Here is a 15,143-nt window from a genome sequence, read left to right as displayed (position 1 = left end):
AGCAATGTTACTTAAAGCTGTTAGATAGTTCTTCGAGTTATGGAAATGATGTAGTTGATTAGAATATTTAAAAAAAAAAATAAAAAAATAAGCAACACAACCAATTGCGTTTGTCTTCTGGTGGGTCTATGCCCTACCCGCTGGGCTGTCTTCCTGTTCACAGTGCCCAGATTTACCTTGCCTTGGTCTACATTGATTCTTTAGTACACCTTTCCTCTCTGCAGCTTCCTCCTATATGCCTAGTCTGTCTTCTCAACATTACATTCTCTGCTTCTCCTGATGCTGCCTCACATTTGTCACAACTGCCATTATGTTTCACCAAGCGCAGGGCATGAGGAAGCAGGCTGTTGTCGCTTCTGAGCTTACATGTGTGCTAACTGGCCAGGCATTCCGTGCTTGTTGATTCACTGGCCAGCAAATAGAAATATAACAGGTGATTGCACATTCACTCTTTGCTCTTTCTGTTACTAGTGGCAATAATTTAAATATTCCACTTTTTAGGCAAAAGATTACACAAAAATTGCATTTTCATTATTTCTCTACATCCTTTTTCAAGCTTGTCAAGGTGTTATTTTGTTGTTCTGAGACATTTTGGTTTGCCTAAATCTGCTCCTGCTGGCTTACAGTATTGTAACTAGAAGATGAAAAAGGAAAATCACGATCTCGTACTGTTTAGAGCAACAGATAGGTACCAGGGAATGGAGGAGCCCCAGCAAGCTGCAGAGCCCTCCAAAGTTTCTTGTGCAAAAGCAGGAGTCATTGTGTAGAAGAGTTCTACCTCCACCCCAACACTGGGAAGAGGTGGAGGTTGGCTTTTTAAGTGATAAACTGCAAAGAGTTAGGCAGATTCAGAAGGGACTTAATGTTCTGGTGAGAGGCTCTATCTCAGAAAGTATAACATGCTCTATCTGGTACATTATGGATGATCAAATGTACTGCTGAGTTGTTTAAATGCAGAAGTGATATCCTCCCCCAGAATGAGAAAGAGATACTTTAGTATTAGGAAAGGAACTTCGTTTTGATTTAGGTTTTGTTGTTGTTGTTGTTGTTATTTTGTTTTTTTTCTGGAGCTTACCATTTATTCTGCTTGACTCTACTCTAGGAGAGTTTTCTGCCTCAGACAGCTCCCTCACGGATATCCAGGAGCAAAGACGGCAGCCCATGCCAGACCCTGGTCTTATGCCATTGCCTGACTCTGCCTCCGATCTGGACTGGTCAAACCTGGTAGATGCTGCCAAAGCCTTTGAAGGTACATTTTCAGAATATAATACTTAGAAAGCTGATCCTTCTGTGTGCTTCATAATGGACCGCCTGTCTTTTGGAAGAGGGGAGGGGTTTGACCCTTGATTTTGTTGGCTTTATTAGCATGAGCCTTTAGCTCTTTTAAAACAACTACTCAAATCTTAACAGCCTAAAACTTTGCATGTATGAAGTGGCATTTCTTCATGCTGAATTCCTTCTGTTGTGCTGCGGTTTGGCCAAATATCTGTGAAACTGGCTGTTTTTCATGTCATGTAAAGCTATTGCAGACATAACAGCTAAGAAAAACATTTGTTGCAAGTGCAAAGTTGAGTCAAAAGAGCAGAGGGGAAAAGCATATGAGCACATTAATGATTATTTGCTTATTGCACAGGCAAGACGTTTTCTGTTGCCCATCTGTATGCCTCTGCATACTTCAAATACAACAACTTGCATGGAGGTGTCATTTCATCCTATAGCACTTTCCATCTCCTTCACACTTAGTAAAACTAAGAGAACTGTAAGCTGCCTAGATGTATTTGAATTTAAAATGAAATATTCTTCTGCCCAAAGGGAGTATGTCTTACAGTTGTTATAATGTGGTGGAATGTTCTTCTAGGTGCATTAAACAGAATTACCTTTTGCACACTCTGCACAAATGCTGACCCACCTTCATGAGGGTGTTTTCACTGATCTTTATGAATCTTTAGAACATTACTCTTGATGGCTGGAGAATGCTGTAGAGTAGCTTGTTTTCTTGTCTGTTCTCTGCTAGTAGTCAGGCACACCATTAAGGTAGTGCATGCATAAGTTAGCATTCAAGACATCTTTTGTGCACTCCTCTGTTGCCGCGTTCACCACAACATAGGGGTGAAACTCAAGTTTTAATACACTGCGCTGTGGTCAGCAGTTTCTGTTCAAAGATCTCCTTTCTTAATTTCTCCTTAGATTTCACTGCCCTCATCAACCTGAATTCCTCATTTCTGTAGACCCCAGGTTCGTTTGCATTTCTCTTTAGAAGTGTGAACAAAGTCAGTGTGGTGAAGGTAACAGGGTGACAGTCAGAACAAGAAGAGCTGGAGTAATGTGTTTGCTGGCAACCTTATCTCACCACTGTGAAAACATATTCAAGATTTAAGGTGGAGAGGGAGCAGCTGTCTGTAGTCCGTATAATCATAGTCCATAGTCTGCTTGGTGTCAGCAGGGGCTGACAAACACTAACCAGCCCTGTGCACTCTCTTCTGCATGGTTGATGTCTTCAGTATAAGCCCTTAGAATTGTAGCTAGCGGTACCTGCAACCAGCTGGAACAGAATCTACTTGGATTTATGCAACCCTTTTGTCAAAGAGGAAAAGAAAGGAACAGGAATCATTCCATCATAGCAATGCCTGTTAATATTAGCCTTGGTGAAAACACACGATAAAAATTTTCCAAGCAGAAAAAAGTATATTTTTTTCTGTTTCCTGTGAGAGATCAACAGCTGGTGAGGGAAAGAGGTGTTAATTTATTAAGCTAAAAAGCATTCACATTTCTGTTTGTGCTGGGAAACTCCTGGCATGGGCAGTTGCCGACTGCAGTCACGCCACATGGTAGTGATTTAGAGATGTGTTAAAATATTGTGAGGGAGCAGTTATATGACAAAAAAAATACAGATACAAGACAGGAAAGGGATTTCACATTTCAATCTGAAAAGATTTTATAATAAGGCACAAGGAAAAAAAGTCTGGTTCTGAAAAATGACAGTGGTCTGTTTTCCACATATAAGTTATACAGTTTAGGTTTTGCTTTCTTCAAGGTAGAGGTCATTTGTGGAGTGCAGGAAGTTGAATACAGGTACTGAATTATGGGGCTGTGTACCCAGGAGGTTCTGCTCAGTGCTTGTTGATCCAGCTTGAGTTCTTGCCTCTACTGGAAGTGTCCCCATATGGATGCTGCAGGTGCCACTGGGGCATCTGCTTTGCACTCTGTAGCATCTCCCTTTCGTGACCACTCATTAGCCTGAAGGTGATGTGTAGTCTTCATGAGCATGCAGAGCTCTACCAGTTCTAAGACACACTTGTTGAATCCAATGCAGTGGAAGAACTGGTACAAACACTAGGCAAGCAGTTTACTTCTGCCAAATTGATATCGGTTCATCATACTGTAGTCTTGAGACAGACTTCTTGGATCGCCTTGAGATCTTGCAGCATAGCTATTGCACGGTGCTTGAACAAATAATCACTACTGATGCCATTGCTGGTCTCTGTGTGTCTCTTTTCAGTTCAGCGAGCTTCTTTCTTTGCTGTTGCGGATGAAAACCACAGGCCTGTGAGCGCTGCCTCCAGTGGTGATCAGGCTGAGGACCAGCTTACTGCGCAGATAAAGCCTTATACAGGGTAAGCAAGTATACCACATGAACATGCACCCTCAGTTACAAACTGGGGGAAAGAGTGCAAACACCTTTGTCTGGAAGCTGTTTCAGTGAAGTGAAAACAGAAGAGCTGTAAATACAGCTGAACCTTTGTGCAGGTTCCTTCTTGTCTGAGGTGTGTATGTGAAGTTATCCAAAGCTGTGGTAACTCAAGGCAGGTGTAATGAGCAGAAGTAGAGATAAACTATGTGATGGGATGGCAGCACTTAATCACGGGTTGAGTATGTTCTCCTCGATAATATGCTGCACATGTTTCATGTGCTATGTTAGGTATTTTTTCTTGGTTTTGTGGATTTATGACATACCTGAGAGCTCACTTACACAAAGCAGCTTGGTACAGACAAGGCTGTTAGATACCCCATGTGAAGACAGTAAAATCTGTGAGTACTTATTCTTGTTTCCTACTTCCAACAGTAAAGAATCTCCTCCAACTCTCGCCTCTAAAGTGGACCAACTTGAAGGTTTGCTGAAGATGCTGCAAGAGGATTTAAGGAAGGTACATTTTTGAGCTACAGAAAATCTGTAAGGCATTTGTTTGGTTCTGATAGGTGATACAAATTACTGTGTAATTCTGTTTTGTCTGAGCCTGTGACAGTCTTATCCTTTTGCAAGAAAATGACATTTTTTTACTACTTTTCTCAGGCTGTGCTTCCATTTATGCCAGATGAGGGTGCAGTGCCTAAACTGTAGGCATCTGACTCCTCTGCTTAAATTAGGAGAGTGTTTCTGAATACCTACACTCCTAATTCAGATGGCTGTAGGTCCGTGTAAATACACGCTGCTGTGTAAATGTATCGTACTGATGCTGACGAGTGAGACTGTTATCGAACCATGTCATTTCTATTGTGAAAACTTTCAGTGTTATGTTACTACCTGCTTGGTCCAACAAAGATTTACTATTTTCGGGTGAAAAGTCTTCTAGCTAGGGAAGTATTTGCAGAAATGTGTCTTATCCTTCATTTAATAAGCCATCAGGAGTTCCGTATTTTGTTCATACAGAACTGGGCATGACCAATTTCATTTCACCACTTGGAGAGGCAGCTGCAGCCCTCAGTTATTTGAGTTGGTTAATAGACAAACCCTGACAGTTTGAGCAAAAACGAATGAAACGTAACAAACCCACCTTAAATATAAGTCCATCTATCGCTGCACATAAAACCTTTACACTGTATGAGGATTGTGCTCACTGAGATTCCTGCCGCTTCATGTAGACAGGAAGCATGATTCAAAATTATCGCTAAGGTCTGTGTTTTTCTTCATGCCCAAGGAAAAAGAGGACAAAGCCAATCTTCAGGCTGAAGTGCAACATTTGCGGGAAGACAACCTGCGGTTACAGGAGGAATCCCAGAACGCGACTGAGAAGCTGAAGAAATTCACCGAGTGGGTTTTCAACACAATTGATATGAACTGAAAGCAACGTACAGGGAAGGAAACTATCTGTAATGAATATTATTCCTGGGACTTAAGCTTTAATGCCACCTTAATCATGACATGTGAAAGTATAGTCAGAGCACTTCCCTGTCCTCCATCCTCCAATAACCCTTTTTTGCATCTCTGCGCGCACTCCAAACAATTGCAGATCAACAATCAATGTCTGCCTTTTGTAGAAAAACAAAGTAAATAATTTTAAAGAGGTAAAATAAAAGTTTAACTGCTAAAATGTGAATGTCTATTTTTTGCACATTGTTTCTTTATCTGTTACGTACAAAGCGATTTGGAGGCTGGATCAGGCTTGCTGCTCCATCTGCCTCTGGTTCCATTATCTCCTTTCTCTCTGTTTCAGGTAATCTGCTTTTCCTTGCAGCTTTGGCAAATATTATGACATCTAGAAAATTAGAAATGTTTATTTTACTGCTTTTCTTACATTGTTTTCTGAAGTATGCCACAGACAAGGGGATGTAATGCAATGTTTTAGGTGTCTCCTTAGCAATTTGCGCTTGATTGCTAGTGCTACCTTCCCATACGTTACAGAGAGAGCGTGTGTCTGTAGTGTAGGTACAGTACAGCCAGCATCACAACATCTGGAAAAAGATGAGGCCTGAGCCAAGGGTGAGGCACGTTATCACTCATCTGTTGCATTAGCATTTCTGGTAGCCTTTGTTTCCTGTGGAAGCGACGGCTGCAAGTAACTTTACGAACAGCAAAACGAGGCATGCTGCGGTTTGTATTGTATCAGGCAGGCTGAGATACCAAGCACTGCTGCTGTACCGCTTAAGGATTGTCCCCAACCCTTCCAGGGGAGTCTGTTACTGTCGTATGCGCAGAAGACGTAGGCTGAAGTTGTAAAGAGATTAAGATTTCCTCTACACACCCCAAAGCATTTCCATGAAAATCCTCATAAGCCATCTCGGTGCACCAGCCCTCCCGTTTCATTTCTCCACTCTTCTCAAATCGCTGCAGACTTGAGAAATGTTTGCTAAGCTTTTGTTCAGTGACATGGGAGGTCTTTAAATCTTTTGTGGCCGTGAGCAGAGGAATACGTAAAGGTGAAATTAGAGAAGTGCATTTTTCCTATGTATTGGGATAGGAGTGGAGCTCTGAAATCCCCAGTTCCCAGCGAAGCTGTCTAATGTGAGATTTCCCAAACTGCCTCATGTCAGGAAAGTTAATTTCGTGTTCTTTGAAGGAACAGCCGACTTGCCACAACATATTACCTCTCCAGAAAATACCTTTTAGGTGTAGGTGCTGCAGTCTGCACAAGCGTCAAGCTGTGCAGTGTGCTGAGAAACCTTTTCTGTTCCCTTCTGAGTGCACAGTCACTACCTTAACAAATGCTGCCTTGCACAAGGTGCAGCAAATTTGGAGTAAACCACAAGAACAGCCCTCCCTGTCCTTCACCACATTCTCAAACAGGATAAAATCATCAGGCATAGGCTTGTCACAGAAACTTCCACGCTCTTTTCAAATCCCCTTTTCATACTCTTTAATCTTGCACACAAGTGCACACTACGCTCCAACCTCAAACTTCATTTGTGATGCTAATCCCCGTGGAGTTCTTCTCTAAGGTTTTGTCATGGAAATGGATCTCTTTGGAACTATTTCTGGAGTGCTTTTGTAAAGGTTTAGAATGTCTTGGGTTTTTTAATGACTTGTATGAAGGAGATTTATATAATGCCTGATATAATTTGTAAATGGGAAATATTGCTAACATCTCTGAGCATCCTGAAGTCTTGCTTTTATTCTCTTTTATTTTTAAGTTTGGGTTTTATTTTATTTCGAAAAATATTTTGGGACTTGGGGCAGACTATTTATTAGAGTTTTGCAACAGAGTTCTTCTTGTATGATGCCACTGAAGGCTACTTGTAAAGTTCTGACAATAAAACTCATTTTAAAGGCTCTTCTAAACCATTTTCTTCTGATTTTGTTGGGTTTGTTGTTCAAAACTTTCCAGAGTGCTCATAAAATATAGGCAGGGGGTTGGCTTTTCTTTGTCCTTTATTGCCTCTCGAGATTCTAGTATTTAGTTGGAAATGGAAGCCAGTTTAGGTGGCATACCCACTCAGGGGCTCACTCAGCTTTCAGCATCCTGGAACCAAATCTGTAAGTGCCGAACACCAGGTCTAGTGTTCCCCTTGTTTTGGTTTTCAGGTCTTATTCTTTGACCCAGGGAATTATCTTGAATGTGCTTTGAACTGATGTTTTTCAGCCCACTGGATGAGTGTTCTGCACAACAGATAAAGCTGGATTCCTGCAGGTGGAAGAGCTGCCCTGCCCACAGCCATAAGTAATGTACACCAGTGGTTCCCACGCTTTTCCTTGCAGGGTAGGTCTGGCTGGGCACCTGCACGCCCTGACTTGCAAACATCTGCAGCCCAGGGCAGAGGGATGTGGGAGGAGTGTGGAGCAAGGGCTGCCCTCCTGTTTTGTCCCCTCTGAGATGGGTTGTGCTTGAGGAGCAGCAAAGTAGGTGTGGGTATGGGGGTCTGAGGGTGAAGAGCAGTGGTGAGGTGAGCTGGGGCATGCAGGAGGAGGGACTGACAGGAGATGATGGTGGAAGGACACGGGGCGGCCGGCTGTGGGTGCAGGGGAGGTGTGCTGTGTGATGAAAGAGTGTCAAGGCTTTACTCCTCCAGAAGTGTGGTACTGCACTGTATTGCACTGTGCTTTCTGCAGAAAGCTGAGATGTGTTCCAGACCTGCTGAATAGGTATTGTGAGACAGCCTTTTTTCCCCAGCTTTTCCCTTTGTGGGAAAGGGCCCGGCAAATATTCCCCATGAAACCAGGCACGGTGTGGGGGCTGGTTTGTTTTATAAAAACCTTTACATAATCCTCTCATCTCCCAGTGGTTAACAAATCCTCCTCCGAGGCGGTCTTCCAGCAGACACTCCAGTATGGTGACAGCCCTGTGTGTGAGCAACTCGCTCTGCTGCAAGACAGCAGGGAATAGGGGCGGAGGCTGTTTACAGCTCACATGGCACCCAAATTTGGGTTCCCGGGGTGAGCAGGGACGCTGCCTCTCTACTGCTGCAGTTACAGCAGGCTTGGGCTTTGCTGAGGCAGTTCCTAATGGGCAGGAACAAGATGAGGAGGTTGTAAAGGTCTATCACCTCTAAGCTGTGGTGAGGTGAATCTAGTGAGAAAAAGAAGTAGAAATAGAAATATTTACTTAAGAGCTCTTCAGCAGCAGCCACTTTCCCATGCAGAGGTTTCAGCTTTGACTAGAAGCAAGGCTAAAGACTGTCAGGGCCAATCTGCATCTTCACATCATACACTCCAAGCTGAGTTTGCTTAACAGGAGCTTGGAGCTCAGCTGATAACTCGCCTGTATGGGAGGAACAGACTGTGCTGTGCCCAGACAGCCGTGTGCCAGAGATAATGTGCAGCAGAAGCAGGTGCTCGCCTGGCACTTCGTCACTTGTGGGTTTTGGCTGTGCCTGCAGAGCTCAGCACAGCATCCCACACTTCCGTGCTGCTGCAGCACCACACAGACAGAGGCCTGGGGAAGCTTCGGTTCATTTCCTCCCTGACCCACCGCATCTGATCGTAACAGTGAGATAACATAAATGCAGGTGAAACCGTCTTTAACATAATTTGCTGAGTTTAGCCTTTAGCATTCCGTTGAAGATGTTGCATTTCTCAAGACAAGCACAAACGTCTGATGTGTGCTGCTCTCTCCAGTGAGTGCCTCACATCGGTAGGCCGCTCTGCCACCCCAGCTGGAGTGCTCACAGGGCTGCAATTCCCTCATGTGTGGCCTGAAAGCAGCACTGAAACCGGCCTTGGGTCCAGAGTTCTGCCCTGACTTTCCAGCTAATTCTCAGCTGATGTTCCCCACTCAGTACCTGTGCTTGATTTATCCGCAGCTTATTTAATTTCTGCCTAAAACTAGAAGGTATTGCTTTCCACTGGTTAACTGAATCAATAGATCTAGGATCCAGGATCCCATAGTTTCTGGGATTGCTAAATATTGTACTTATTCTAACCTAAAATAGAAGAGGAGGACAGCCTTTCCTCTTCAGTTTCCCATTGGTTTCCCAGCTTTGCATGGAGCTCAGAACTGCATTACAGTAACTGGAAAAACAAAATAAAGGAAATATGTTTTGCACCTATTCAAGAGGCACCTCTTGCTGAGAGAATGCTGTGGACCTTCAGCAGACTTTGATTCCAGGTGCTGAGCTGATTTTTGCTCCTTATCTGGGGCCCATACTGGCTCCAGGGGAAGGGTGGGATCTGATGAGACTGAAGTCAGCCCAGTTCTGTATTCAGCACAGAGTGTCCAGGCAGATACAGTGGAACAGAGCATGGCTATTTCCCTGGAATATACCTACAGCAATTTGAGCTAGGGACTTCCTCATCTGTGAAGCATGTGATTACATGTAATAGCTCTCTGTGTATTTTCCTCTGTGTACTTGTATTATGTCTCAGAACCCACATAAACTTCCCACATCTGTCCCAGGGAGGCCCTGCAGCAAACCCTCTGTTCTTTTGAATTTCCACCCACTGGTTCCATCTGACTCTCCTCAGCTTCACCAACCCCCCAATTTCTGTCTCCTCACCATGATGTAAAAGATCTTTATTGTTCCATCCTTCAGCTGTCTCTGCTCTAGTCTGGCCCTCATCTTCCTCTCCCTATGAAAGCACTTTCAGATCTTTCCTATTGCTCTTCTCTATTCCCTTACGTTCTGCTCAGCCCTTTTGCAGACAGCAGGACCAGAAATGCACACAGTATTCGGGATGCAGACACACTGTCACGTTATCCTGACGTTCTCTGTTCCCTATTCCTTCCCAAAGTGTTCCTGACACTTCATTTTCTGCTACTGAACATAAACTGAGCTGACCTTATTCCTAAGAGTCAGCTCAAGAGCCCATCTTGATGTAATGAGGTCAGTGCTGCTTTTTCCATGTCCATTATTTTGAGTTTCTAGGTTGCAGGTTATCTACTCTTTTCTCACCTTGTCACTCCATAGCATATGGTTGTTCCGCAGCTCTCCACAGATATCCCTTGTGGTTTTACTCAGCATATCCTCATGCCACCATAAGGTTTCTCACTTCTCCTTCCCACTCATTTTCCAGGTAATTTACCAAGTCCACTGAGCATCACAGCCTCCAGCACTCGTCCTTCTCTGACTGCCATGGTGACCACCTTCCATTGTGAGCTTGTTTCCACCTTTTATTTCCTATCCTTTAGTCATTCACCCATTATCACATGAGAGCTTAATTTTCTAAAAGACTTTTGGGGCAGAAGCTTGCCTCAGGGCCTTTGGTAGGATCAGCAGATGCTTGGAGGCAGTGAGTCTGTCTTGTCCACACGCTTGATGGTTGCTTCACAGACCTCTGACTGAGCTCCCAGCTAGATGACAGCTTGGGAAGTGAAAAAGGAGCATACAGGAGGAAGTGCTGCTGTTGCCTCCCTTCTGCCATACAGCCCGGTGTACAGAGTTTGTGCAGGATGCTGTAAGGATGCTGAATCACCTGCTTTGTCCAAGCAGATTTGGAATTGCTTGGACAAACACACCAGGTTACCAGTTGGATCTGTTTTCTCCCAGCTTTTCTTGTTAGAGCTCTTCATGCATTGACTCACGAATGGGAAATCCTAACCCAGCAACTGCCATTCAGGTTCATTTTATCCATTCCTGTTTCGGTGACTATTTGGTTCCTCCACTTTGGTTCCCCAACACCTGAGCTCCTATGATGGGGAAAGGCACAGGCCCATGACCCTGCACACCACATGTCCAGCAGGGAAGCTGGAAGGAGAGACCCCAGGGGAGGATTGCTAAATCCTGTGAGGAGAAATGAAAATTCCCAATGAAGGTAAATGGGGTGAAGAAAAGGCAGGTTTGGGGCATGCACAGCTGTCATGGGGGAAGACCTACAAGTAGTCCCTGGATGGTGCAGTGTGCTGGGAGCCCTCAGGTAACAGCATTCACAGAATTTGACCTTTCAGTATCTAAAGGGGAGCTACAGGAAAGAAGGGGACAGACTCTTGCAACAATGGTGTAAAAGGGGAGAGCACAGACTCTTGCCACCAGCCAGAGATGCTGCAGTGGGGCACAGGCAGCTGCCAGGCTGCAGTGGTTCTCCTCCATTTGTGGGATTTCCTCCCAGCTGGAGCGCAGTGGGGTGGGTGGCACAGTGCCACTCCTCTGTGCTTCTGTCCTTAGCACCTTGCAGATGGGAATTAATCATGGGTCCCTCTGGGTGAAACAGAGCACATGAACACATCCTACAGAGGCTAATCCTGCTATGTTCCTCAGGGGCGGACCAAGCCCACTAAGATCTTTTGGGTATCTGATGTCTGTGATAAAGACAGAAATCCTTAGTAGGGTATTAGCTGACACAGGGATACTCTAATGTACTTTGTAACTCACTTTTTATTCATGAGGCCTGACAGCTATTTCCAAAATGTGCTTCAGAACTGTCTGGTCTCCTTGGAGAGGTTTCTTCTTGCAGTGTCAGGTGCTTTGCTACCAAAAGACAATGATAAAAATGTTTGTATGTGGCAGCTTTTCTCTGTGTTTTGAAGATGGCAGAAGGAGCAGTAAGATACTGCTGAGACAGCCGGGAGTTTGGTTTCAGCTTTCTCTAACTCCTTTCAGCCTCAGATAATAATTTGGGCCTCATCACTTCTCCCGTCAGTGCTGCAACTTCTTTGGAGTTACTCAGAGCCTTTAGAAGCTGCCTGATCTGAGCGGCTTTGGAAGATGCCACGAGGCTCCTTCTGCAGAACTCCTTCACTCACTGCTCTGGTTCTGGGGAGGGTCTGCTCATGGCTGGCAGCTACTCCAGTGGGGTGAAAGAAATTTGAGCTGGAGGAAACTTTCAGCAGTAGGGAGGTTTCTGATACCGAAGCTAACAGAAAGATCTGCCCTGAACTGAGGATGTGCTGGCTCACGCTGGGTAGGACTTTGGCAGCTCACGCTGCTGTCAGATGACGATGCTGTGTGTGTTCAGTGGCAGACAGGAGCTGCAAGAAGCAGAGCAGATTGCAGCAGCCGGGAGGCAGCCTGATGCAGGGGGCAGTGGGAGGTTCAGGCGTGGCTGAGAACACAGCTCACAGAGAGATGGAGGGGGAGGTGGGTAGGAACCATGACAATCCCCACAGCACATTTTTCTGCACTGGGAGGATGAAAAGAGAAATGCTTGACATTTTCCCAGCCATTTCTGCGTATGTAAGGCTTAGGAGGTACTAGAGATGTTGCTAGATGATGCTTTCCTGTAAGTGCTTGTCCTGGGTTGGAGAGGTGGAAGCAGGCACTCCAGACCAGCACACAGGGTGCCATGTGCTCTCTGTTCCTGTGGCAGCTCAGTTAGGGCTTCTTCTAGCCCAACACCACTGGACCACTGGAAATCAGTCCAGGTTTCTCTCTCTATAAGTCCCATAGCTGGAAAAAAAAAAAAATCAGGTGACTTTCTCACAGTTGTGAGACAGTTTTAAAAGGGAATTTTGCTCTAAAACTGGCTACTTTTGCTGTCAGCTCCAAAAGATGGCTCAGATAGATGAAGTTCTGCAGGGCTTCCTGCTCTGCTTGTAGCCCTGTGAGCATCACTCAGAAGTGGCTGTGTCAGAAAAGCTGTTTGTAGTTGGATGGGCCCAAATTCTAGAGCCAGTATCTAACGTGTTGATCTCGACCTTGTTCTGTTCATCCTGCATATGAAACACCTGAGTTTCTAGACAGTGCAGAATTACAGGAAATATGAAGCAATTTACCCACAGGAGCCTCTTTATGACCAGGAGGGCTGGGAATGGCATTAAACCAAGAGGGGAGACGTAGGTTAGATGTCAGGAAGAAATTCTTTATTCAGATGGTGGTGAGGCCCTGGCACAGCTGCCCAGATTGCTGTGGGTGCCCCATCGCTGGAGGTGCTCAGGGGCAGTGGGGATGGGGCAGTTGAGCTGGTGGGTTCGGTGCTGCCCACGGCACGGTGCGGGCCTGACTGATGTTGGAAGCCCCTTCCAACCTGAGATGCAGCCATGCCGTAGCCAGGCCTTACCTCCAGATGGCACTGCTGCAAGTCTGCAAGGGCTGCAAGAGGAGGCTGGACCGCAACCCTTCTCCAGCGGCGCGGTCCGGGCTCCCTCTGGCGGCCCAGCCGCTCGCTGCACAGGGACCAAATTGGAATTTTTCCCGTTATTTCCGATTGTTTCAGGCTGATTTTGCGCAACCCGCTTCACGCCCCGGGCTCCCGGTGAGAAGAATGGGCTCCTCGTTCCCTGTGAACAATTTTGAGACCTGCTCTGTTTACATTCACTTTTTCAGATCCATACTCCGCTGTGCGTAAACGTTGCGATGTTCCTTTAAAGAAACATCTTAAGGGCAGGCTGCTTTGGTTGTGGAGCTGCAGCTCTGAGGGGCAGCTGGGTGTTGCTCAGCTGTAAGTGCCAATTAGTGGGATACAGCTGCCATGGGAAGTACAGGGTGTGCTGGTAGCCGGGCAGGACTTTGCCAGTAATGGGGTGTGTGTCATGCTCTCCTCTGCCTTCACACCTTTCTGGACACAGGGCAGCAGTGAGTGCCGTTGGGTGCTATTTTTCCTGATGGAGGAATTCAGTGATGATGCCCTTTTGTTTCATCTTCACTTCTATGTCAGTCAGATGCCATTCTGTCAGACTGCCCCTCTGCTGCCATCTGTCTCATGGCAACAACATGTAAAGGAATTTTGGTGAGACGGTTCAACCTATTCTGCCATACCACCAATATCCACCTCCAACGTCGTGGGCCAACGTCTTAAATAGGAAACACTGCTTTCAGAGCAACCCTCATAAGTGGCATAAGTGCTCATTCCTTCTGCTTCCCCTCCCACCTTTTTTTATGGTTGTAAAGTGTTTTAGCTGCATAGTTTGCTTGTCAAAGTCCATTTTGCTCCTGCTGTGCTGAATCAAGGCTGCAGACAGCGGAGCTCCCTCTCAGCAGGTGGCGTTGGCTGTCAAGTGATAAGAGCTGTGCAGCTCCTGCTTGTTACATCCACTGTTGGGAGCTAATGGATGTGGCTGCTAAACTTAAAGCGGTAGCTGATGCAGAATGGGCCCCAGTGTGCCCTATGTTTTCCTGGGATGGAGCTTTTAGTTGTTTGGATGGGTGTAAGATGGCAGCGGGGTCAGATTAACCTTTAAGTACCATTTGTAAAACTGCTGCTGCCTGTTTTCATCAGCTAAAAGAAATCTGCCTACCGATTTGTGATGCTTTTCGTGAAGCTATGCAGGCATGAAGACAGCACAGGAATGTTCCTGAAGTGAAATGCAGATTGTTGGTGTATGAGGCTTGGTGTGCTTGTAGGATTTACAAAACAAAGCTCTTGCTGCCATCAGGACGCTCTCTCCTCTGTCAGCACAGCTCAGCAGAAGGAAGGAGGGAGCTGCTCGGAGCAGTGTGGGGCTCTGATGGTGGGAGCAGAGTTGGCAGACCCATGGACACACTGGCTAATGAGACAGAGCATGGAGAGGAAATGCATCCTCTGTAGGCCTGCTCTTCAGCCCATGTTCTGAGAAGCAGCCTGCTCTTCCTCCTGGATATGTCATTCTCCATCATTAGCAACTCCTTTCTGCTCATTTCCTACAGCAGACTTTAGGGCTGAAGTACTCAGCTGTGTCCAGCTGGGGAACCTGAAAAAGCACAAGCTGCCTGATATGTGGGGGAAAAAAAATGCTTTTGTAGCTTTGGTTGAGAAATAGTCCATCGCCACAATCCCCCCAGGGCAAGTAAAGCCAAGATGTGGGATTTGGTCATGGGACTGTGTGTAACATGCTCTAGTCATCCCAGCAACAAGCAGTAAGTGTCAGAGACAATGCTGCATCTGCTGCTGCTGGGTACTTACCCTTCTCTACTTTATATGCATCTCTCTCATTTCTATTAGAACCAAATGCAGATTGGCGTATCTTAGAGATTTGTCCAGAGAGGTAATGGGTGCTCCATCCCTGCAGGCACTAAAGGTCAGCCTGAAGGAGCACTTTGGTCGCAATGTAGGTGTCCCTGTTCATTGCAGGGGAGTTGGACTTGATGGCCTTTATGGATCCTTTCCAACTCAAACGATTCTATGATTCCAACAAAAGTAGACT

The 15,143-nt window shown here is 45.7% G+C and overlaps 1 protein-coding gene across 15 annotated transcripts in view; it reads left to right on the top strand.

The window, feature by feature from the left end:
- Positions 1 to 6,994, top strand: part of SIPA1L1 (signal induced proliferation associated 1 like 1) — a 179,598-nt gene extending 172,604 nt beyond the window's left edge. For 12 of the 15 annotated variants that reach the window (XR_014947157.1, XM_015864666.3, XM_015864673.3 and 9 more), the window contains 4 exons: positions 1,103 to 1,249; positions 3,500 to 3,614; positions 4,064 to 4,145; positions 4,917 to 6,994. Coding sequence is in view for 14 of the 15 variants with exons in the window: in XM_015864666.3 (XP_015720152.2) it covers positions 1,103 to 1,249; positions 3,500 to 3,614; positions 4,064 to 4,145; positions 4,917 to 5,060 (488 nt within the window). In the remaining variant the exon portion in view is untranslated. Of the gene's footprint in view, positions 1 to 1,102; positions 1,250 to 3,499; positions 3,615 to 4,063; positions 4,172 to 4,916 lie in introns of all 15 variants that reach the window. The other 3 variants (XM_085550327.1, XM_085550326.1, XM_015864675.2) reach the window with 1 other exon arrangement.
- Positions 6,995 to 15,143: the final 8,149 nt, after the last annotated feature.

Source organism: Coturnix japonica, chromosome 5, assembly GCF_054131305.1.
Source record: "Coturnix japonica strain WE chromosome 5, WE-NBRP24, whole genome shotgun sequence".
Taxonomy (NCBI): domain Eukaryota; kingdom Metazoa; phylum Chordata; class Aves; order Galliformes; family Phasianidae; genus Coturnix; species Coturnix japonica.
Note: the sequence above shows the minus strand (reverse complement) of the source record. Positions and strands in the feature narration are given on the sequence as shown.